The 24,591-nt window shown below is 35.4% G+C and overlaps 3 protein-coding genes across 8 annotated transcripts; all 3 read left to right on the top strand.

Moving 5' to 3' along the window:
• The first annotated feature begins 5,756 nt into the window (after positions 1 to 5,756).
• LOC140832791 (protein farnesyltransferase/geranylgeranyltransferase type-1 subunit alpha-like) lies at positions 5,757 to 10,323 on the top strand. Of its 6 annotated transcripts, XM_073196984.1 has the most exons (7): positions 5,757 to 5,957; positions 6,189 to 6,295; positions 7,028 to 7,308; positions 8,215 to 8,324; positions 9,363 to 9,483; positions 9,644 to 9,739; positions 9,823 to 10,323. In XM_073196984.1, the coding sequence occupies exons 2-7, from the start codon at positions 6,271 to 6,273 to the stop codon at positions 10,240 to 10,242; spliced, it is 1,053 nt and encodes a 350-aa protein (XP_073053085.1). In that variant the 5' UTR covers positions 5,757 to 5,957; positions 6,189 to 6,270; the 3' UTR covers positions 10,243 to 10,323. The 6 variants fall into 6 exon arrangements, with proteins under 6 accessions (XP_073053085.1, XP_073053089.1, XP_073053084.1 ...); XM_073196988.1 differs by lacking the exon at positions 6,189 to 6,295; XM_073196983.1 differs by having other exon boundaries at positions 5,757 to 6,295.
• A 1,144-nt stretch (positions 10,324 to 11,467) lies between these two features.
• LOC140832790 (membrane-associated progesterone-binding protein 4) lies at positions 11,468 to 16,873 on the top strand. The gene is made up of 8 exons (XM_073196980.1): positions 11,468 to 11,663; positions 11,759 to 11,835; positions 12,007 to 12,078; positions 12,889 to 12,926; positions 13,588 to 13,631; positions 13,990 to 14,036; positions 15,105 to 15,279; positions 16,429 to 16,873. Exons 1-8 carry the CDS (start codon positions 11,562 to 11,564, stop codon positions 16,594 to 16,596), a joined length of 723 nt encoding a protein of 240 aa, XP_073053081.1. The 5' UTR covers positions 11,468 to 11,561; the 3' UTR covers positions 16,597 to 16,873.
• Positions 16,874 to 17,545: 672 nt separating this feature from the next.
• On the top strand, positions 17,546 to 23,971 carry LOC140832789 (tubulin gamma-1 chain-like). The gene is made up of 12 exons (XM_073196979.1): positions 17,546 to 17,786; positions 18,310 to 18,510; positions 18,657 to 18,768; positions 18,991 to 19,391; positions 20,173 to 20,226; positions 20,291 to 20,395; positions 21,688 to 21,762; positions 21,837 to 21,881; positions 22,886 to 23,014; positions 23,356 to 23,457; positions 23,532 to 23,609; positions 23,767 to 23,971. The coding sequence occupies exons 1-11, from the start codon at positions 17,658 to 17,660 to the stop codon at positions 23,598 to 23,600; spliced, it is 1,422 nt and encodes a 473-aa protein (XP_073053080.1). The 5' UTR covers positions 17,546 to 17,657; the 3' UTR covers positions 23,601 to 23,609; positions 23,767 to 23,971.
• Positions 23,972 to 24,591: the final 620 nt, after the last annotated feature.

Raw genomic sequence — 24,591 nt, 5'->3', positions numbered from 1 at the left:
ATGGAGATGCAGTTAATTCCTTCCGAAGAAATCAAGGAGGAATTACAAAAACTCAAGATAGAAGTAGCAAGGACTATGTCCTGGATTCATATCGGAGCAATCCAAATTATGATAAAAGCTACTTTCAAGGAAGGGATAGATTCACCAATTGATATTGCTATATACGATAAAAGAATGGGGAATCTACAAGATTCAGTACTGGGAACAATCTCAGGAAATCTCTGTGCAGGAAAGATTGTAGGAGTAATCTATCCAAGGATAGCCTACAACTTGGCAGATCGAGATTTCAGCCGAGCCTTAACATTGCATCAGAACTTCAAGGAAAAAAGGCTGATGAAAGAAGGTAATAGGTCATATTCTATTACCTATCAAATTTCATATGCTCTATCTAATACACACCATTCTGAATTGTTTATTAGAAATGAGTTTATTGAAATCCCTGAGATATTTGGAAAAGCTGCTCAGGCAATTTATCCAGAAAGAGTCGAGTTTCCTTTGATACAGGAAACAGATATCCAGATCCAAGACAAACCGATTCTACAGAGGAATCAAAGTCTTAGACTGGAATCAAGAAGACTATCTTTTCAAGGAGATAGAATTACAAGTTACAGATGGGATAAAAAGCCTGTCATAGAAACCCAACAGGAGCTGAAAAGTTTTTCTACAATAGGAAAGCTCAGATGCCCCGAAGGTTGGAAGGAAGTAGAAATAGTATTTGATATTACAAAACAAAGGAATGAATTTCCTTGTAATTCAATATACTATTTAGAACAACCGACGATAGGAACTTACCAAGGACTGATTAATATCGGAGAATTGGAAGTCCATATCCAAGGGATTCCAGGTAAAGAATCAGATCGACTGATTCTTGGACTAGAGTTTCTCGAGGAACACAAACCTTGGAAACGTCTAGAGTATGGAATGGAGTTCATGGCAGAAGATAAAATGTGGAAAATCCAATGACCACAAGTCCATTCTCTATATACATTCCAATAGGAATGTTGTATGAACAATATAAGGCAGAATATTTTGCTGCTTATATTGATTCAGGAGCTGGAATATGTACAGCAAAAAGAGGAATTTTTCCAAATAATTTGGAAGAAAAATTACCCAAGATTGCTGGAAGAGATTTTTCCAGAAGAATCTTAATCTTATGTAAAGGGATTAAGATGACTGAAATCATGATTGGCGGTGCTGGACAAACACCTTGGTACAAGGTAAAGACACCACCAATTTATTTTCATGATACAGGGGCTGACATATTATTAGGAAATAATTTCCTACAAATGTTCAAGTCCTATACACAAGAAAATGAGACTAGAAGATTAGTGTTCACAACACCATGTGCTCACAAAATCATAGTCCAGAGACTTAGGGAGGCATTTTACAGAAAATTGCCAATCCAGTTTCGCAGCAAGCGTGGTGATTCAGGAAAACTTCTGAACCCAAAAATGAAGGATTCTAGACGGTTTGGAGAAACAATGCTACAGTTAAGAACAGATAAGGAACTCCAACCAGAAGATATATAATTCCTCAAGATAACTCTACAGACTAATGAAGTAGAGTTTGAATCTAAGGTATCACTGGAAGATGTCAAAAAGAGGATCAAAGAAAACTATAACGAAGATCCCTTGGCATGGTGGGACAAAAATCAACTCAAGGCTTGCCTTAAGATCAAGAAAGGCAAATAGTATGAATTTGTCCGTTGTAAACACATCCCAATGAACATCATTGATCAAAGGGATATGCAGATAATAATCAAGGAACATTTGGACCTTGGTTTAATCAAAGCAAGTATGTCACCATATAGCAGTCCAGGGTTTTTGGTAAGAAATCATGGTGAGATAAAAAGAGTAAAACCCAGATTGGTTATTAATTATCAAGAGATTAATAAAATTCTGGAGTTTGATGGGTATTTTATACCTAGTAGAGAACACTTGATTAGTTGTATACGTAACGCCAAGGTATTCTCTAAGTTTGATTGCAAGTCCGGATTCTATCAGATTCGGAAGCAGGAAGAAAGCAAGAAATTCACAGCTTTCTCCACACCTCAAGGACATTATATTTGGGAAGTGTTACCAATGGGATTGGCTAATTCACCCCAGATATTTCAAAGAAAAATGGATAATCTTTTCAAAGATTATTTTAAGTTTATGTTTGTTTATATTGATGATGTTTTAATAGCATCCAAAGATATGAATGAACATGTTAAACATTTGGAGATTTTCTCTAATGTTTGCAAGAAAGAAGGACTGGTTTTATCTGAAAAGAAAGCAGTCATTGCTACAAGAAAGATTGAATTCCTCGGAATTGAAATCGATGAGTCAGGAGTAATTCTGCAAGAACACATAGTAGAGAAAGTGCAGAATTTTCCAGAAAATCTCGAAGACAAGAAACAACTTCAAAGTTTCTTAGGAGTTGTTAATTTTGCTGGGATGTTTATCAAAAACCTAGCAAAACACAGGAAGGTGTTCAGTCCATTGTTGAAAAAAGATGCTAGATTTATATGGACAGACGAACACACAAAAGGACTTATCCATTTAAAGGAGGTTTGCAAGAATCTTCCGAAAATGGCTATTCCTCAAGATAAAGATGATCTGGTGTTATATACTGATGTCAGTGATCATTGGTGGGCAGCAGTTCTTACTAAGCTCACCCAGATGGAGAACAACCATGCAGATATTGTAGTGGGTTATTCTCAGATGCAGAAGCCATAAGATGGCATATCAACGAAAAGGAATTTTTTGCAGTAAAGAGGGCTTTTGAAAAATGGCCATTATTTCTACTTGCAAAGAAATTCACTTTAAAAGTTGATAACACTCAAGTTAAAGCTTTTTTAAGGAATAGAATTGAGTCTAAACCTGAGAAGGCTAGATTATTACGATGGCAAGCCCTATGTCAGAATTATATTTTTGATATTGTGATAATTAAATCTCATGAAAATATTCTTGCAGATTTTTTAACAAGAGATGGACAGCATTGACATTGATGCTATTATCAAGATGCAGAGGCATTTGAGGGAACACCTTGAAATGCTTCAAACCGAGTTTAACAAGTTGGCCGTTAACGCAGAAGTTGCGGGAAGGCTACAACAAGCTGATAAGAGAATTGTCTCTGATCGAATTACAGGTTGTTTACAAGCATATACTCAGTTATGGTCTGTAATGCAGAGGCCTATCCTCCAAGGCATTGAGAAGCCACTGGTTTCCCAGATGGAGAGTTTTCGAGTACAGGACTCTATACCTGTAGCGGGGGATTCAAATACCCCTTGCACAAGTGTTAAGTCGGGATCATCACCAGATGAGTCGGCCAAAACAAAAATTGAGACTCCTGATCCTTATCTTGAGTCATCAAGTCAACCCTTCACCTCGGGGATTGAAGAGGGAGAGATCAACCTTAGGCCTCGTATTGACAAAGACAAATCTAAGGTTGATATTAACGAATCAACAATTTCTCCATTTCAGGTCTATCAGCAGAATTGGGAGAAATTAAAAACAAGAATTGGCATTAACCCAGCTACCAATAGGGTTGATGTTTCAGGAAAATATCCAAGGGTATGGATGAAACAAAATTCATATCCAAAGGAGGTCAAGGCATGGTATGAATTCGGGGCTCTTGCCTCAATTTATACAACATCACCCAGTTTTCCGGAAATCTCAGGTTTACCAAAGTGGATCCAAGAAGCTGTTCACGAGACTTGGGCAAATAATGATTATTTGTCCAGAGGAGATGTTTTGGAGCTATACTTCTTTAGTGCAGCACCAGAACCAGCAGGAAAGGGTTCTCATGAAGCCTTTCATTTCATCAAGCTAAGGAGGCCGGATACAAATGTCCAAAAATTTATCAAGGATCCTCCAACAGAAGAAACACCCCTGGTTGCTTCAATTTCTGAAGATGATATGTCTACCAGAAGAGCTTGGGGTCTATGGGTCTGTCTCACTGAGATGGACAAAGTCAAATTTCCGTTCAAATTTTATAATCATTCAGTGAACGGATCATTCCTGTTAAATACTATGACAGGAAAAACAACAAGTTTTGCAGAAGATTTATTCGAGAAAAAGAGAAATCTTTTGTGGAACAGCAAGCTGCCGGCTAGTAAAGAAACTCGCCGAAAATTCTGTAATATGGCACACATAGGAAGATGGTCAGAAAACATCTGCCTGGAATGCCAAAACCAGAAGGAACCGGAATTCGGTAAAGGATTCAAGCCGAGATCTGATCGGAAACACTTTACCGATACCAGTACAAGTGAGGATGGACCACATTCACGTTTTCCTCGAGGAAACCGAAAGCCAAAGATTCCTCGACAAAGTTAAAAGGAACATGTGAGCATCCCACCAAGAAAAGAAGGACCACCATGTGAAAAATCATGTGAGTGGAATTCAAGGACCACCAATAATCGGTGGAAAATGACAAAGGACATTGGATACCTTATCTTTAAAGATAAGGAAAATCTAATAAAAAGACGAGAAACTGGACCCAAATAAATCTATAAATAAGACCAAATGGGAACCAGTAACTCACACCAGACTTAAACCAAACTTGGAAAACCAAATGTATTTTGCATATCTCAGAGTTTCCAGGAAAAGGATTAAGGGAACAAGAAAAGAGCTGAAAAATTTTAAAGAATATCAAAAGAAGCTCAAAGAAGCAGGGAAAGAAATTCAAGCTGATCTGATCCAAGTGCATATAAACTATATATGCCGACAGATAAAACTTCAAGAAATGACTAGTTCTAGATTAATAATCTAGAAAAAGACAAAGAGGGAAGAGGACCACTCAACCACCATCTGGTCCCCAAGCAAGTTGTAAAGGTTTATGAAGGTTTGAAATCCGAGTTTCAAATCCGAAGGAGCCTTCTATAAATAACAGGCAGAAGGAAGATGAAGGCATCGATCAACCTCTTCATTTTTCTTTCAAACCATTTGCAATATTTTCTTTCAAGTTTATGAGTGTTGTAAGTTCAGCTACTATTAGTAGCTAAACAAGTTTCTCCTCCTCTACAGGAGGTTACTATGTAATAAATAAATGTTTGTGTTTGAATAAAAGAGATCTTTGCTCTAGCCCCTCTTATGCATTATTTTCAAAATTTTATTTTATACTGTACACTCTAAGGTAGGAAACGAATTAGAGTTGTGCCAAGTGCTGCTGAAGGAATCTGCGTCTGTAATCATCGGTTGCGATCGTGTGGTTGGACTGTGAGGAGCAGTTCGTAAAATACGGTAGATATAACCCGATGGTATTCCGGTCAAAAAGGTATGAGATTTAATTTATTTTACGGAAGCATGATGGGCCATTATTTTAAAAAGAAAATCAATGATTTAAAAAATGAAGTTGAAGGGTATTTTGGGAAACTAGGTACTAAAACTAAAATTGAAAAGATTCATGTACTGAATCATAAGTTGCCCTTATTATAAACACAATGAATGAATGAAGCCCGCATGGGCTTAGCTCAGTTGGTCAGCAGCAGTAAATCTTGGAGCAATGACCAAGGATCGAGTCTCGCAAGCGGCAGTGTGAGAGTTAAATTCCCTCCAATGAGGAGGAGCTCTTTGTGCGCGGCGTAGCATAAGGTCTAGCTGCTGCTGGTTGGCTGAGTCACCATGATTTACCTTCTCTCACATTCCTGTCGGGCCGGGGGGTGAGGGGCGTCTAAGGTGAGCGATTTCACCTTTTGGAGCAATGAATGAATGAATAAAACACACACGTGTGTGTGTATATATATATATATATATTCCCACTACAAAAGAAAAATTAAAATCTAGGACTGGTTTTTTATGTTGGGCTCACACTGTACCAACGAAGAAATCCCTCCACACTTTCACTCCATCATGTCATCTTCATCCATCGACAGACCATCCGATCCGCCATCGTTCTCTCCCCTGTTTCCCTAACCCTAACTTTCGAATTTAAACGGAAAATCTGCACAAACGACGGAAAATCGCTACCGTTGAGAGGTAATTCCCTGTTTTCGTTTCTTCAAGTTATGATTTTTAGTTGGATTTAAACTTCTAGGCTTAGTCTGGTTAACTTTCTATAGTGTGAATTCATTGTTATCTCGTGGGATTAAACGGAGTTAGGTAATTGTGAGAAGTGACAAGTTTACAGAGTTTCTTTAAAAAATCTTAATTAGGTTGACCATTCGACCTTTCCAAAATATGTTATTATTGTGATTTCTTCTCCTGTAGCTCTATGTGTGGCGACCGAGCGAAGCATTTAAGATAATGTCTGTAGAAAGACCTGAAGAAATATAAAAACGTCACTCAATTGATGGTTGTGTTGTGGTCGCTTTCAGGCACGTTTTTGTTTAAAAAAATTCTTGTCTACCATGCTTGGATAGTTTGATCGACGAAAAGTCTTTTGAAAGACACAGTATTTGTCTTACGCTGTTAATTTTGTAGTATGGCTTTTCTGTATTTTTAAGTCGGGGCTATGTGTGAACTGCCAACCATTGTAGTTGGTAGATCTTGTTTTCTCGTGTTATTATAATTACTAATAAGTTGGGCTAAGAGTGAACTTCCATGACCAATGTATTTTTAAGTTGGGGCTATGTGAGAACTTCCAAAATTGAGAAATGTTAAAAAGAATGATTATAATCAAGCTAACCGCTTGGATATACAAGCTGGTTGTAAAGTTGGCTGAAGTCTCTGACTCTTTTCATTTTTGTTTCTTGTTAAATTCCATCAATTAATTCTGCCGTCAGTAGCAAATTTATGTATGTATTTTGATGAAGATTATTTATTTTCACTTGTAGGTGTCAATGCTAGAAAATAGATCGAATATGGAAGTTAATGATTAATTTAATTGAGTTTGCTTTTTGTGTGATTACTGATTCATAGTGCTCTCTTAGTTGCTGGAGAGAATTATCAATTTTATCGTGGGAAAAAACTTGTTCTTACCATTTCGAAAAAAAATTGAGAAGGCTATTTTCTCGAGGAAAAAAATCTGTTATTTCGGTTACTATCAAAAAAGCTGATTTAATCGGTTCAGTTTGTTCGGTTTTAATAAGGAAAATCGGTCGGTTCAGTTGATCGGGAAAAAAAATCTGTCAATTCGCTTTTCCAAATGAGTCGGAAAGTCAAAGAAGAAATCCATACGCGTGTACCCATTTGCCTGAGGCCTGAGTGGTCCGATGTGCAGCCCGTCCCGCAGGATGATGGTCCGAACCCGGTTGTGCCGATTGCGTACACGGATGAGTTCATTGAAATCATGGATTACTTCAGGGCCGTCTACTTGGCAGATGAGCGATCTCCTCGCGCGCTTCAACTCACTCAGGAAGCTATTTTGCTTAATTCCGGGAACTACACGGTAATGGTATCTTTGGTTTTTCTGTTTTGAAACAGTATCATTGTTTTCAAGACAGATATGAATGCAAAAAATCTGAAATTTACCTGAATTTCGGGCTCTTGACTCCAGTTTGGATAGTTTTAGATGCGATGTTTGCTTGTTTCGTAGGTTATGCACTAATTATTGAATATTGCTTTTAATTCTTTTTACTGCGCTGCAAATTAATGGGAGTTCTTAATTTTTATATATTCCACGACATTCCACCTTATTGCAAGTCTGATAGTCCATTGATGCTTTATGGGGGTTAAAGATCCATGGCCTTCCATCGCAGAGGGCATCGTGGAGGCTGATGTTCCATTTCCATTGGCATTTCGCGTAACGGTAGTGGTTATTGTTGAGGGATATTTTTTTTTAAAAAATAGAAATAATTAAGAAAATTTTTAATGGAAAAATATTGGGAAAAAGTTGAAAAAATATATAAAAAAAAGTTCCGCAATGGTTGCAAAATCGCAGTTCCGTTCCGCAACAGCCGCTAAATCAGCGATGTTCTATAAAACATCGTTAAAGTTACATATCCGTTTTATCTTGGAACTTTGTCGCGGTGATTGCAATTCTTGTAACAGAACGCCCGTTTCGCGACTGTGTCAGCGAACCATCCTGTAACCTTTTTTACTCATATTATGAGCTGCATATGGATCTGTAAATTCCGTGTTTTTTTCACGATTCAGTTTACACGATGTGTACAAATTGGAACACATGATTTACCTTGAATAACTCCATTTATTATCTTTGCTATAGCATGGAAGAGTTTATACTAAAAAACTTATAAATGTGGAGTTACTCCTTTCGTAGCACTACAATCTATGGACCGTGTTTATATAAGTTTTTTCTTGACTGTCCTGATTGGTGGGTTACTCTTTCTTTCAGGTATGGCAATTCAGGCGTGTAATATTGGAGGCACTTAATGTTGATTTGCACGAAGAATTGGATTTTGTTGCTGGTATCATCAGAGACAATTCCAAAAACTATCAAATATGGTAACCGACATTATTTATTTTTCCAAAAAACTTTCCCTATAAATTCGTGCTTTGGTAGATGCTTAGGGGAGTACAAGTTGCGATTCTAAAATCTGATTAGGCAGGATTTTCGTTTGATTTTATGTTCCATACCTAAGCTGAAATTTGACTCGCGTTGAAATTTTCTTATAATCTTTTTAGATGAAATTGATTGGATAGGATCAGTTGCACCAAACTGAAATTCTTTCTTGTACTTGGTGCCTGGGAGATTTCATTGGATTTTTTTCTCGCTTGAATATGATCTCTACTTCCACTACCTTCTAGTTTCTGCGAGGATAAGAACATAACTACTAGTTCAGAAAAGCTTTGTGAATGTACGTCAAGTTTATTCTGCATTATGAAAGTTGCTGCTCTATGATCTAAAAACTGCTGAAACACTTTGGTGAGAATAAGTCTTTAAAAAGGAAGACCATCATTGATAATTATTGATCTTTAATTCGTGAATTTCGATCATGCATTCAATGTGACGAAGAAATCACGGGACAAAATTGATTGTTTTTCTTGTATTAAATATCCTGAAGTTTCAGTATTTCCTTGGTGCAATTGCGAGCGAGTCGAATAAACGTGGCGGTGGGATGCTTTCGTGGTGTTGAAGCATCCTAAAACTAACAAGTGTTTAAGCCTTCCATGTAGAGAATTTCATGAGAAAGAAATGATCAAATCTTTGGTCATATCGTTCAAAGTCTTCCGAAGTCCTAAGCAAGGAAGGGGGGAAGATAAAATAAGAAGAAAAATGAAAAAAAAAAACATTTATAGGTCGAGGATGATCCCGATTAAGACTTTACATTAAGAATTGGATAAATAAATTAACATTAGACGATTCCATTAAAATCTGGATGAGGTCTTGTTTGAGCCAGGTCTCAGTCCAAAAGGGTCTGATTGAATCAGGGAACTGTAAATTTGGGTCGGTCTTTTTTAATTTTTCAGTTACAGTTACGAGTTTATGTTTTAGTTTCTGATCCTGATTTACTGCACGGGTTTCAATGGCCACAATCTTAGGCATCACCGACGTTGGATTGCTGAGAAACTTGGGACTGATGTTGCAAGCAAGGAACTTGAAATCACCAAAGAAATTTTCTCTCGGGATGCGAAAAACTATCATGCTTGGTCACATAGGCAGGTGGGCACCTGTTCTCAGTTTTTATGGGTGAAAACTATTCTATTCATTTTTTTTGTATTTCCGTCTTAGCAAATTGGTAACATCTCGTTGTTAGGCTTTGTTATTAGCTGTATGTTTATAGATTACATCTATGCTCAACAATGGAGATTTCTTAATGCAGTGGGTTCTTCAGGCCCTCGGAGGATGGGAAGATGAACTTGCCTACTGTGATGAACTCCTTGAAGACGATATTTTTAACAACTCTGCTTGGAATCAGGTTTTTTCCATAATTTTAAAAAGGGTTATTTTTCAGAATGACACTTTTAGATTATATGTTGATTGATGTTGGTTTCCTCGCAGAGATATTTTGTCATAACAAGATCTCCTCTCCTGGGAGGGTTAGAGGCCATGAAAGACTCTGAGGTTGCTTATGCAGTTAAAGCCATTTTAGCCAAACCCGAAAATGAAAGCTCTTGGAGGTATCTTCGTGGGCTTTACAAAAACAACTTATCATCTTTATCTGAAGATCCCCGGGTGGCATCAGTTTGTGCAGATGTTCTGAAGAGCAAAAGGGATTATGTCCAAGCATTGAGCATGGTTTTGGATCTTCTTTGCCATCGCTATGAACCAAGCGACGAGTTGAAAAATTCCATCGATGCCATTTCCCCGGATTCTTGTTCTTCGGATTCGAGTTTAGCTCAGAAAGTGTGCTATATCTTGCAGTTTGTTGATCCCATGAGAGCTAATTATTGGAAGTGGCGCCAGAGCGTTTTAGTTTGAAATATTTTGTGTACTCTCACAAGGTTTCCCCTGGATTTGATATTTTGGGTTCTTATGGTTGCAGCCATAATATTATTACTAGCTTTATTTAGCCCGTGATGCGTGCGTATTAACATTTTAAAAAAACACAATTTAGATTATATTTAAATTTAAAACTTTTAAAATGACTTTTTCTAATAAATTGTTATGTTATTTGTAATTTGATATTTAGAATTTAGAAATATAGATAAATATTTTTTTATTGAGATATGATAGTTTTAAATGGATAAATATTTATTAAAATAAAACTTTATAATATTTTTATTAAATAAAAATGGAACATTTTTCTTATAAAAGGGATGCATTTTTTGTTCACCAAACAATATACAATGACTCTGAATTTATTTAGTCTAATCCTTCCAATTATTAATAATGTCGTACGTACGGATTATTATTAGGTATGAAAAACTTCAAGAACAATTAGTTTAATATTTTGGAAAATCTTAATAATATGTATTTAAACTAACAAGTTTATGTGGGGTGAGTTTGACTTATAATCTATATCATCCTCATCTATGCTATCTATGTTTAGAAAATTTGATGATGACCCTGTGATATTATCGGAAGGCCAATATTAAGGACTCATGTTCTGCTATATGAGCCTTTTGTCGGGCTTTGACATAAATTCATAAGTCGGATGAGATATCCTATGACAAAATTGATCAGTTTGACAGTCTAACAAAAGTTTTTGTATTAAATAAATCATCTACCCTCATCACATATAGTTTTAACATGGTGTCCATTCACTGTGTTCATCAATGATGTGTCAACTCATTTATTGGGTATAACCAAACATATACAAATTGTACATCCAATAAGTGAGTGTCATCTCATTGATAGACACGAAGATGAACGCGGTGAATAGACAACATATCAAAACTATATATACATATTTTTTCATGTATTGAATTGGTGGGAAATGTTTTGTATTATTTATCAATACATACGAGAGATGTGTCATTTTTGGAAGAAAAAAAAACATAAAATTGTAATAAGTTCTTGTTAATTTTAAAAACAATAAAATTTATTTAGCTTACAAAGACTTGATAAAAATCTATCCTCGGTCTTAAAAAAAGTAGATAATAAAAATCTATCATCAAAATTTTTAAATTTAATATAATTTCTAAATTTTCAAATTGAAAGAAATCCAATTAAACGAAAGAAATGATATATAGTAACCAAGTAACCTTTTGTCTCGAGTTTAGCTCGACTCCCCTTCAACATTCAACAAACGAATCGGCGATTCCTCGTCTCTCATTCCGGCTTTCCTGACCAGGAGAATGCGTTGGTCCCCCTTTCTCGGGATCCCAGTTCTTTTAGCTGTCATCTCCTTCATCGTCTTCAAATTATTCCCCAACTCTTCCACCAATCTTACTCCACTCGTTAGTTAAACTGGTTTTTCTTTTGTGTGTTTTTTCTTAATTTTATCTAATGTTTACAACCTCACTCTGTTTTTGTTTTCAATCTTAATGGGCAGAGATTATTCACCGTGGAAGATTTGGCTCCTTACAATGGAACTGATCCAGGGTTGCCTATACTTCTTGGAATTCTGGGGTACTTTTATTTTCTTCTTTTTGTTCTTGTCTTTAACTCGCTGTATTTGATGGAGTCCAAGTTTGATCATTGATGCTCTTGCATCTGTTCTTCTGTCCTTTTTGATGATTTATAAAATGGGTCTGTTTTGATCATTATCCTTTTAATATGGAGTATTTTTCAATGATTTAGGTCAGTGTTTGATGTGACTAGAGGAAGAAGTCATTATGGTGCTGGAGGAGGCTACAACCATTTCACCGGAAGGCATGCTGAATTCTTTGTCCTTCATGATGCAGTTTTTATTTTCTAAGTTTATACATGTATGGTGCTGATATCTTGTTGCTAAGTAGGAATGTTTGTGTACGAGTGTATCTGCAATTATATATTGTGCTAATGATGCATGCCCATGATCAGTATGCACTGTGTTTCTGTTAATATCTACGGATTTGTATGTATGCTTGTCTTTTTGTGAGTACGCGTGGGTTTTATGTGTTCACTTAATCTATAATAGTTTATCTTCGTATTGCTGATAGTTTTATGTAGCCAAGATATTGAGCGTGATTGAAGAGGATTCTGTTAACAGTAAGGTTCATCAGAAACAAGAATGTCAAACTCATTAAATAAGTGCACGAGGCACTGCGTTTACATTCATGTAATTGCTTTTACCAATTGGTTTTAAGTTATTAACTTGCATCATAGCTGCAAAACAGTTGTCTTGGGATGTTTGATTTGAAAAATATTTAACAAATTTGTGAGGTACACACATTTTAGCAATGTTGTATCAATTGCAAGTGTATCACACTTTAAATGCTGTGAGGCTTTTATTTCATCATACGGCATAAACCACTCTAGCATATGACAACAAGTAAAGTTGATGTTGATGAGAAGTTACACCTGCCCCTAATGTCAGATGTAGGTGCTCTGTCCTTCAGATGCTATGGTTTCTCTTGTTAAAGAAAATATGTCTGGAAGTGTTTCAATTTTGTTCTTTTTTATGATCATTTTTCAATTCTGGTGGATTTTTGCTTTTCAACATTATTGAATCTCTTTTTATCTTGATGGTGATTTGCTTAGGGATGCCTCACGTGCATTTGTTTCTGGAAATTTTACAGGTATTTAACTTAAACTATGCATTTCAACCCCTGTCATCTTCTTTTTCTTCCCGAGATTTGAATGATAGTTCAACTTATTTCTCATGTATCCTTGTACCAACAAATAAAAATGTGTAATTCCATTTCCGATCAGATAAATGTTATATTTGAGCAGGAGGACAAGATAAGATGTTAGCAACATATAGTACCATTTGTATCCACTTTCTTCTCTTGCTCTTGTTCTTGTTTTTGTCCTTGCATCCCATCAAATCCACTAATTTATGAGAACAATTGACAAATGCTCAGAACGATTTGATTCTTCTCAATACAGTGACTTTCTGAAGCATTCTCACATTTAGATTATATAATTATTACCTTATGAGACGACCTTAACTTGGATTAAAAAAAATACATTTTGTCAATTTAAGGCCTTGTTTTGGTTGAATTTACGGTACTTTAGCATGGATGAGTTAGCTATTGCTATTAGTATTTAGTTGTCTACTCTGTGTAAGATGATCATTTTTTCTGGTGTACTTCATGTTCTCCATCTCTCGGGGGCAATGAAAGAATGTAGCCTATAGCTGACTTCCGTGATAAAAAAAAAACCACCAAAAAGCTCTGTCATCACATTGGTGCCTTACTTTAGTTGGTTCTCTATACTTTCTTTTTCACATATAAGCAGGAGAGGGACTTACGGACACACTGCATGGTTTGTCTAGCGCTGAGGTAATTTATGCTCTAACATGTTTATCTTTTCAAGCTTTTTCATTTTGCATGTTGGGATGATGCTGTATTATAACTTACAAGCATGCTGCCTCTAACAATCTCATCACTTGAAAAAGTTTGTCTGGGAATCTTTATAGGATTATACAAGAGTTCAAAAGTTTCATTCATTTAGGATTATTGATCTGCAAATTTCTTTCATCTTTTGCCTCACATGCATACCTTTTTACCTCCATGCTGCTGTATCCTTCGACATCTATTAGATATGAGTTGTCCCATGCATCATATTGTTTCTTGAACTTGTCCTTTTTCTCCTTCTCTTGACTGTCATTGTTCCATCTTTGTAATTAAAAATTTATAGGTGAAAAGCATTGTTGAATGGAGAGGTTTCTACTTCAGAACATACACGTGAGTGATGTTTCGACCTTTCTTTTTTTAAAAAATAATTGCCTGTGTGTGATGTCTCAACCTTCCTTTTTCACAAAAATAATTGGCTACTTTATTTGGTCAATAACGGTGTCACATGTTGTATGCTTATTAATTATTCATGTGTGTTGTTTTTCTATTTCGTTGGCATTTGTTTTTCTGGTTAAAGTCTAGTGAAGCTAAACTTAAGAATTCAAAATCAATTGACTACATTCTTATAGTTACTTAGGGATGCAAATTTTCCCCCGGGAACCCGAAATGGTGCAAGTTTGGGGATTTTCAAATCCCCAAAGCAGATCGGAGACGGGTACGAGAATATTATCCCGATCCCCGAACCATCCCCGAGGTCCCGATAATAATATCATTACTAATAATAATAATAATGAATTTTCCTAATAATTAAAAAAACTTAAATTCTTAACATTCAAATATTGTTCATAATCCAACTCGTCACCTTCATGATAATTATTTGATTTCATTTTTTTGTTTATTAAAACCATGAATTACAAAAATTTATATATTTAAGTAATATTAGTATTTATATACTTAATAGGATTTTTGTATGAATATTTTTTAAGTGAATTTGAAGACTTTTTTTGTTAATTCAACCGATATTTGAAGCGCTGACGAGGATTATGATTAATTCACGTCAGGTCGGGGATAATTATGACAAATCTGGCCCACTTCGTTACCATTTCTAGATTATTTGAAGCGATGATGACGATTATAATGAAGATTTAACGTGCACAAAGTCGGGATAAGAATTTTCAGGTCAATTAATAGAACCGGGTGAGGCCTGACGGGAACTTAATACCCAAGGGGATTAAATAGGGAATCCCCGATTAGAAAAAACGAGGATCGAATAGCTGCCCTGCCCCATTGTCATTCCCAAGTTTCTGTGTTACAATCTTTTTATACAACATGCTTAAGGGTTACAAATGAGACGTGACTTCAATCTATATGTCGTATTTCGGTACCAATCAAATGAAACAAATGCATGGTTTGCTTAAGTTACTAAGTTAGTTTGACATTTCCCTCGACTTTTGACAGATTTGTGGGTAAGTTAGTTGGTCGCTATTATGACGGTGAAGGCAACCCCACAAAATACTTAAAAGGGGTCGAAGCAAAGGCGGCTAGAGGTGCACAACTGCTTGAAAAACAGAAGAAAGAAGAGGCTAAAGTAGCTAGCTGTAATTCAAGATGGAGTCAGGAAGAAGGTTCAGAGGTATGACCTCCCTTTATTTAGTTATTGGCATTGGAATGAGCCAGTGTTCTTATTAGAATGCATGTGTACATTTCCTGCCAACAGTTCACATAAGGATAACTCTGGTACATAAAATATTTAGCAATCACAGGGCTCATAACATTTGAGCTTTATTATTATGTGGTGCACTTGAACTGGGGGCTGTCCGAGCAGTGTTGGACCCTGCCTATTCAAGTTCGGCTCCCAAAAAATCGAGGTTAGAACAGTGCTTTTTGAATAATATCAACAAAAATATCTTGAGCTCGGCTATCGATTGGTTCTTGAACCTGAGAAATTATACTCGTGCTCAATCAAATTGTTGCTATTGAGTTAAACTCAAACTTGATGCCATTTAAGTCGAACTTTGATCAATCCCGGCTAATCATTCACGTTGGTTTAGGGCTGTCAAAATGCGACACGACCCGTCAACCCGACACGACCCAACACGAAAAAAATTAGGTTCGGGTTGGGGTTTTCGGGTTCGGGTTGGGTGGATTCGGGTTAGTGCCATGTTAGGCGGGTTTCAGGTTGGGTCGGGTTGAGTCGCGGGTTGACCCGTGAACTTTTTTTTTGAAAATATTACCTATATTTTTATATATTGTATGTTTGAACAAAATTTATTGTATATTTATGTGATAAATTTTCATCATTTAATATTTATTTTGCATATTTTTATTTTTTTAACAATTTTTTATTTGATTTAGCAAATATACTTTTAATTTTCTATGATTAAACATTCAAATTTAAATCGAAAATTTTGTTATTATGTGTTCAAATTAAAATATTATTATTATTTTTTATTTTTTTGAATTTTTTTAAAAAATTTAAAAAAAATTAATAAAATTCGGGTTAGGCGGGTTAGACGGGTTGAGTCGGGTTATATGGCTTCGTGTTCGGGTTGGGGGTTTTCAGGTTGCTTCGGGTTCGGGTTGGAAAAAAAAATAAAAAAACGCGGGTTGACCCGAAACCCAACCCAACCCAACCCACCCGAGTGACACCCCTACGTTGGTTTGTTTCAACCTCCTGTCAGTTTTTAAGAGTTAATACCCAAGATTCCTTTGCTTATTTACTTTGTATGACAATTGAGTTATGCGTGAGTTGCTGTTTCTGAACTGGGACAAATTATTTCAGGTATGGTGCGATGATGGGTACCCGAGGTTAGTTCAGAGACCAGAAGAAATAGCTTTGACTGGGAAAATGAGCAAGCGTTGTGCTTGCTTTAAAGAAGATGAACTCGGCCAGGCCGGTTTGGAAGTCTACAACGGATGCGATTATTTAGCCAAGAACTGTCGACTCTAACCACGTGATATATTTTTGAATTCTTTACCATTTCTTGTTTTCTGCATACATCAGAACACTTAGATTGAACGGTGTCAAGAATAGTGGTTTTAGTTAGTCACTTCGTATTATCAATCATGTTTACATGTTTGTGTTATGCTTCGAACTTGAGCGTAGAGAATTTATTCCCAAGCCAAATTGATCTGTATACAGAAATTTTAGCAATATGATCTGTGGAATTTTGAAACTTCTGAGCTTGGAATCCAAATTTAAATAAATGCATTTGTTCTTGAATTTACCATTATTATTTTTAAAAATGTCCACAAGCCTAGGTTGATCCAATAATTATGATAATGAGTTATTTGTGTTTTCTCTCGCGGGTTGAATGTATTGTATCACGCAAAAAATTATGATGATTGGATAATGATAATATCCCAAGAATATGATCTAACTAACCATTTGTATGGATTGCTACATTTGTATGGATTGCTAAATGGTTTTCATAGCAAAACATATAGCAAGTAGTTTACTTCAACGTGTGATTTTATTTTGATATATTGCTCATTCACCGAGTCCACTTATAGGTCTCATTATTAATGTGGTATTTACTTATTAGATGTACAATATCACATCCAATAAGTGAGTGTTACTTTAAAAATAAACACATTATATGGACATCATATTAAAATTGAAACAAATATTAAGTCATGATTAAATAATTTAAATAAACGAACAATTCAAATATTATAAATCATGAAAAAATATTATTAAATATCATAAATTTTAAAAATGAATATTAACTTACTTAAATAACTATTCCTTATATATTAAAAATCATCTATAAAGTTCTCAGAATTTAATATAGTTTTTTGGAAAAAAAATGTAAACTATTATTATTATATTTTTGGCGTGCAGAATTAATCTTTTTTAAATAACAAAAATGAATAATAATTTAAAAATAAAGGAAACAGCCACTTTTCCCCCTTCCTCTGCAATCCATAAACCACCATCTTCCAATTGCCCTTTTACCAAAAGCACACTTCAATAGCAAAGTAAAACCCTAATTGCATTTTTCTGAAAAAATGCCGAGGGAAATCATCACATTGCAGGTGGGACAATGTGGGAATCAGATCGGTATGGAGTTTTGGAAGCAGCTCTGCCTCGAACATGGCATCAGCAGAGAAGGAATTCTCGAGGACTTTGCTACCCAGGTTCGTTCACCACTCCCGTGCTTCTCACAGTCTTGGACTTTTTATGCTTTGAAGGCTGCACGTAGAGTTATTTTTTGGTAACTGCTCATCATTTCCCCCGCAATGTGAGAAAGTGTGTAATGATTGTTGGTGCGGTGAGTAGTGCTTATTTATTTGTGTGTTGATGGCTATTTGCTTTCCGAAGACAATTAAAATAGATTTGTAATGTGTGATAAAGTCAAAATACATAGGACACCTGTAATTGGAGGCTAATTTTTCAAGCAACGGAAAGGGTTCAAATGTATGTTATTTTTTTTTTGTATTTTCTAATTTTCCTCATGGATTGTGTTAGATTTGGTATGTATGTGTGCTGTGAAAGTTACATGACTAGCTCCAGTTCTTTCTCTAGTTCTTTCTTTATTGAGATGTTGTGAGCAGATTCTTATCTACGTACAGATATCTGTGGCATCATATCGAGATTTGATTTTAATCTAGCCACAGTCTTGGTATAATGTTCTGACGAACTAGTTCTCTAAACATACAGGGAGGTGACCGTAAAGATGTGTTTTTCTATCAAGCAGATGATCAACATTATGTACCACGTGCTGTACTTATGGATTTGGAGCCTAGGGTGATTAATGGAATACAAAACAGTGAATACAGAAATCTCTATAATCATGAAAACGTATTTATTGCAGATCACGGAGGGGGTGCTGGGAATAATTGGGCCAGTGGGTACCATCAGGTTAGATACTTTTTTTTTACTTTGATTGATTGATTGATTTATTTCTTTAATGCTACCTTACTTCCTCATTTACTGAAAAATTTGGACGCCTACTGAATTTTCTTATTGTTTCTTATCATTGATGCAACTGACATTGTTTTGATTAGGGTGAGCAATATGAGGAGGATCTAATGGACATGATCGACAGAGAGGCGGATGGCAGTGATAGTCTCGAGGGTTTTGTGTTGTGCCATTCTATTGCCGGGGGAACAGGCTCAGGTACTTGACCTTTTTTATATGAGCTTGTTTAAGTTCTTCCCTTTCAGTCAGAGCAATAATAATATTAATACCAAGTGCACAAAGATATTGGATCAGTAGTTCACGACTGCTCTCTCCCCCTCCCTCCCTCACTTGATTTCAATGGCCACATGTCTTCTGTTACAAAGTTATTTTCTTTTAACTCTGCTGATTATTGCAATGATTTTTAAATGCTCCATGCAGGAATGGGTTCTTATCTTTTGGAGACTCTTAATGATCGCTATAGTAAAAAACTTGTCCAGACGTACAGCGTGTTTCCTAACCAAAATGAAACTAGCGATGTTGTCGTTCAGCCATACAACTCTCTTCTGACACTCAAGAGGCTGACACTGAATGCTGATTGTGTAGTTGTTCTTGATAATACTTCCCTTAATAGGATTGCTGTAGATCGACTTCATATTTCAACTCCCACCTTTGCCCAAACAAATTCTCTAGTTTCTACCGTCATGTCAGCAAGCACAACAACTTTGCGCTATCCAGGATACATGAACAATGACTTGGTTGGCCTTCTTGCTTCATTGATCCCTACTCCTCGATGTCACTTTCTAATGACAGGATATACACCACTTACAGTAGAACGCCAGGTCAGATATCATTGGCTAATGTTGTTTAGATAGATTGTTTGGTTTTTGTATTCTGTGACAATCAATTAAGCTGTTTCTGTTGTCTCCTGGAAAGTTTTCATGGTGATTTAGAGCTGGTTTTGCTTGGTTTATAAGTTGTTTGAAACACCTTGTAAGATGCTTAGGAGTTTATAAGATGTTTGAAAGTGTTTGTTAAATATTTTAAAATGATCTTATACAAATATCTTTTAAAAAAACGTGATGCCACCAAACTTATTTTCTAAGATCCCATGAACTTTATTTAAACTAATTAAAATAAACCCAATATTTATCCTTTTATCTAACATTTTCCTTCATGCTCTTTTCCCTGACCATTATCGATCTCTGTTAATGATCAAATTGAAATTTTTAGTGTTGACCGCGTAAGATTGATGGTTTTAATTTCCTTTGATCGGTTACCAGCTTGTAGATCTCTTATAGAAAGTGTGTTATGCATAGGAACAAAATTTAGAAGGTGTGATTCTTGTAAACTTTAATTTTGTAGTGTCGGACGCTGTTTAAGAACACCTCACACCACAAGAAATATTTCTTCGGAACTCATATTCATCAACCAACGTATTCATCTTATTTAATACATTATGTCTATTATATTGAACAAGGTGAAATATATAAATTCATCTCTTTGATAGATGACAACAGATAAGGTATCGTATCTGATTTCTATTATGAAAAACACTACTCCAAAAAATTCAGTACACCTTTTTTCTTAAATTTTAATCGAATATGATCAATTTTTTGGCAGGCTAATGTCATTCGGAAAACTACTGTGCTTGATGTGATGAGAAGACTTCTTCAGGCAAGAGAACTAAACATTAATCTGTTATACATTTATGCAGAAGTTCTAATAATATCCATTGCAGACAAAAAATATCATGGTTTCTTCTTGTGCTCGAACAAAAGAGGCAAGCCAGGCGAAATACATATCCATCTTAAATATTATCCAGGGAGAAGTGGATCCCACTCAGGTATTTATCTATAATAACCATAAACTTCAATATGAGGTTTTATATAGTTTTGCTTTTGACTGCGATTTTGGTAGACAAGTCCTTTTAGTTATGAAAAGTGATCGGTACAAATGGTTAATTATAACATTTTGCATACAATGCAACGTGGATCCATATCCATTGATAGTGAATCCTTCCAAAGACTTCTACTTAGCCAAGAAGCACATACCAAACTTTCTGCTGGTTTCTTGTTGAAGGCCAAATTTTCACATTTCCCTCTAAGTAGAAACTAGAAATTAGTGCACTTTCAAAAACGGTTTCTTGTTATCAATATGTATTCTATCTATCAAGTTCGGAATATTTTTATTAAAAAAAAAATTCCATGACGATCTTACAGGAAAATTTTTTATAACAAATACTTGCTTAAAAGTAATCCAGTACTTAAAATAAAACCCTTAGTTTGTGAGCTTTTGCTTTAAATTTGTATTCCCTGGGAAAGAAAGGCCTATTTTGTGCTCCATTTGACCTTCTCGACTTGACTGAGCTCATACCTTCTCAACTTTGGTATGATAGAATGTTCGATTATGGTAAATGGGCATCAAGCTATTGTTGAAAATTGTTAAAATATTACATGTCCAAAAGGTATAGAATTTCAGTCGTGTTATAATTCACAGGGGAAACTTTGAGGTTTTATATCTGACAGAGATTCATTAGTGTGGGAAATGCACTTCAAGAAACTTAGATGAGCCTGCCCATGTGATTTTTCGAAGGCATATGTTGATAATATGTTGTTTCAAACTTGTGACTTCTGTAGCCATGATTCAAATCGACTATCACCTGGCTCCCTATGCGCGTGTGAAAGAGAGAGATATGACCATTGATTTGCTGAACTTTGCTTAGATATGTAAAGTAATGTGTGGCACAGTTTCACCAACATAATTTTGCTTATTTTTTGCAACTAAAGGGCATTTAAAATTGACAAAAGTTACGCTTACAAAAATAGAAATGAAATTGCCAGTAACTTTTCCTGTGAGGGAGAGGATTGGTTTGCCAAATTTGAGTAACTTAGTGTACTCGAAGAATCAGTACTTGTAGAAACACTGACATCCTAGTTTAAATGGATATAGTTATCCTAGTGTCTTTATTAATCTTTGTTCTTCTATTGCAAATGCATTCTTGATTGTTGCACTGTGGCTGTACTTAAATTGGATGGTGATCTTTAGAGGATCTAGTATCACTTCTCTGTTTTATATTTTGTTTTCCTATAATTTTCAAAGGTTAATGTACTTATGCTATGTATGATTTTAAAACAGGTTCATGAAAGTTTACAGAGGATTCGTGAAAGAAAGCTAGTTAATTTCATAGATTGGGGCCCTGCTAGCATTCAGGCATGTTTCACACTAATCAATTTGTGTTTGATGTCTATGAGTTTCATTCTTTGAAACAATGTAATCATTGACAGGTTGCTTTGTCGAGAAAATCTCCTTATGTTCAGACTGCTCATAGGGTAAGCCTTTTCTCTTAGTTTCCTTTTCTCATCTCTTTTTGAGGAGTTGAAACATTTTGAGCCGGCATGAACCTGGATGTTAAATTCGGTTTCATGGTTCTCAACTTCTCATCCAGGGGCCAATCTCATCTCACCTTATGACACATGATGAATTTGATGGAATTCATCAGCTCAGTGTATTTGTTAATGTGCCTTTCTTTTCTTCCTGTATGCTCTATGTTCTATTCCTGTGACTCATGGCTTGTTAAATTACGGTCTTATATCAAACGTGATAAAATGTCGTTGGAGAAGAAACAGCAGAATATGCACTTTGGACTTTCTATCATAGGTTTTTCTGTTCATTGATGCAAAACATTGTGAAACCATCATGTCCTGTTTGTTTGCTATTTGTGATTGCTCGTGTACAGACCTCCTTTCCGCAAAGCAGCTTTGGCGAACTTTGGTAGCCTGATTGGTTTTTGTCTTTCTTCTTTTGATTTTCTTCTATGATTTTGTAGATTTTACCCATGTTATTTATGTTTTATAAGTCAAGTTGTTTTGTACCTTAGCCAAGATTTTCTGAGGGTGTCCATCAATTACTCCTTGCACGAGGTATTGATTCTAATATTATGGGATGATATATTAAGTTGAAACTGGTTGAGGTTTGTGTTTCTTTTTCCTTTCTTTCCCGTTTTCTTTATGTAAATTCATTCTTGTGTTTTTATCACACCATATGAGGTGCTATATAATTTATTGACGTTTTTTAAGATTGTAATTCGTTTCAAGCCTAGAGATTGCATTGAGTTTCAGCTCATTCTTTATCTGAGCGTGAGAAATTCAATGCTCTACCCTAACTTGTATTCCACCTTTTTAAGTCCCCTTTTTGCTGTTCAAGCCTTTTCTACAAAGCTTAGACAACTTGTACAGTTGCATTTTTATTATATCCTTTTCATATATTGATTATTTAAAGCTGCTTATGATTTGAAAGACTGAGCAACATCACAGTATGCTCCTTTCGAATTTAGGTTAGTGGTCTCATGCTAGCCAGCCACACTGGCATCCGCCACTTATTCTCCAAGTGTTTGAGCCAGTATGAGAAGCTGAGAAAGAGACAAGCTTTTCTCGACAATTACAGAAGTCACCCAATGTTTGCCGTAAGTTATGCCTTATCTGCCTTGGGGCTATTATTTGTCCAATTTTTTGTAACCTATATTTCTTCTGGGCATGATTGCTCTTATTTCTAGCACTTTTATCGACTGAAAACTGCCTTCTTTGTACATCGTGGCCTGAAGATATTAAAATATTTACTACAAAAAATTAATCAAAGAGAGACAGATGTGTTCTTGTGGATTTGCTTCTTATTTTTCAAAGCTCTTGTAAAACATGATTGAACTGTTTGGAAAAGATATCACAAGACTGAATACAAAGATTTTCCAGAATTTTAATTTCTTTTGGCAGTCTGCCTTATTTATGCTCTGCTGTGAACAATTTTCAGGAAGATCTTTCAGAATTTGATGAATCTAGAGACGTGATTGAGAGTCTTGTTGATGAGTACAAGGCGTGTGAGTCCCCAGATTACATCAAGTGGGGAATGGAGGTAGCTTGTCTTTACTTAATTGTTTATTACATTACTTCTCTCAGCCACTGACTTTAATATTTTAACACTCGAAGGATCCAAACCATGTTCTGTCTGGGGAAGGAAATACTAGCGGGACAGTGGAGCCAAAATTAGATCTGTGACCTTACCAGGTTTGATTAATATTTAACCCTTTGGATTGCATCTCCTCTTTGAGCCTATGCATCTCTAATAGCTTGTCTTTCTCAGATGGCATATTTTCTCGTTTTCAAGATTGTTCATTATTGATTATTTTATTCTGATTGAGGATTTTTTTCAATTTTTTGGCAGATTTTCGCAGGGGAATGTGTTTCTGCTATTAGAAACTGAGTGTGGATATATTGGAAGTCTGAAATTGCCTTTGTGCTAATATCTTTTGTAAATTCTCTTTGTATTGATTGCGGAAGAAAGCTTCTTCTTCTTATTTTTTATTTTTTGAGAGTACAACTACAATATTGTCCATACTACTAACAAGACTTGAGCGTGGACATTTACTTATGTCGAGCAAATAAATTACAAAGAAACAACTAAATCTACTTAAATAAATTAAAAAAACTAATCACATTCAGCGAGATTAGAACTTGAGATCAACAAGTCTAAAGACTTAACTTTAACCATTGGGTCAATGTCTCATCAACTTGAAGAAAGCTTTGGTTATTATGTTGAATCGCAATCAGCGAGACTAGAATATGAGATCAACAAGTCTAAAGACCATAACTTTAACCATTGAGTCAAGGTCTTATCGACCGAAGGAAAGCTTTGGTTATTATGTTTAATCGTGAATTATGGTGTGCATGTGTTTAGTTGTTTTGTGTTGAATGAATTGGGACAAAGCTATGTAGAGGAAAATGTTGATAGAACAGCACAATTACTACATGAAATTGCAAGACAATTGTCATCGTATGAAACAAAATTAAAGTAAATAATCAATAAATTTCAAAAAGAGCTTTTTTTTTTTTTTTTTTTTCTCTTTTTTGAATTTCAACAAGAGTTGCGTTCAAGCCATCTCGAGGTTTGAAGTAGATGATTTAGAGTCTTAAAGATAAATATTGTATTTGATATAGAAACTACATTATTTTAAAATAGAGTTGCTTTAAAATAGAGTTTAGAGTTTGG

Source organism: Primulina eburnea, chromosome 5, assembly GCF_022965805.1.
Source record: "Primulina eburnea isolate SZY01 chromosome 5, ASM2296580v1, whole genome shotgun sequence".
Lineage (NCBI taxonomy): Eukaryota > Viridiplantae > Streptophyta > Magnoliopsida > Lamiales > Gesneriaceae > Primulina > Primulina eburnea.
The sequence above is the reverse complement of the archived record's forward strand: the minus strand, read 5'-3'. Positions and strand labels throughout refer to the sequence as shown.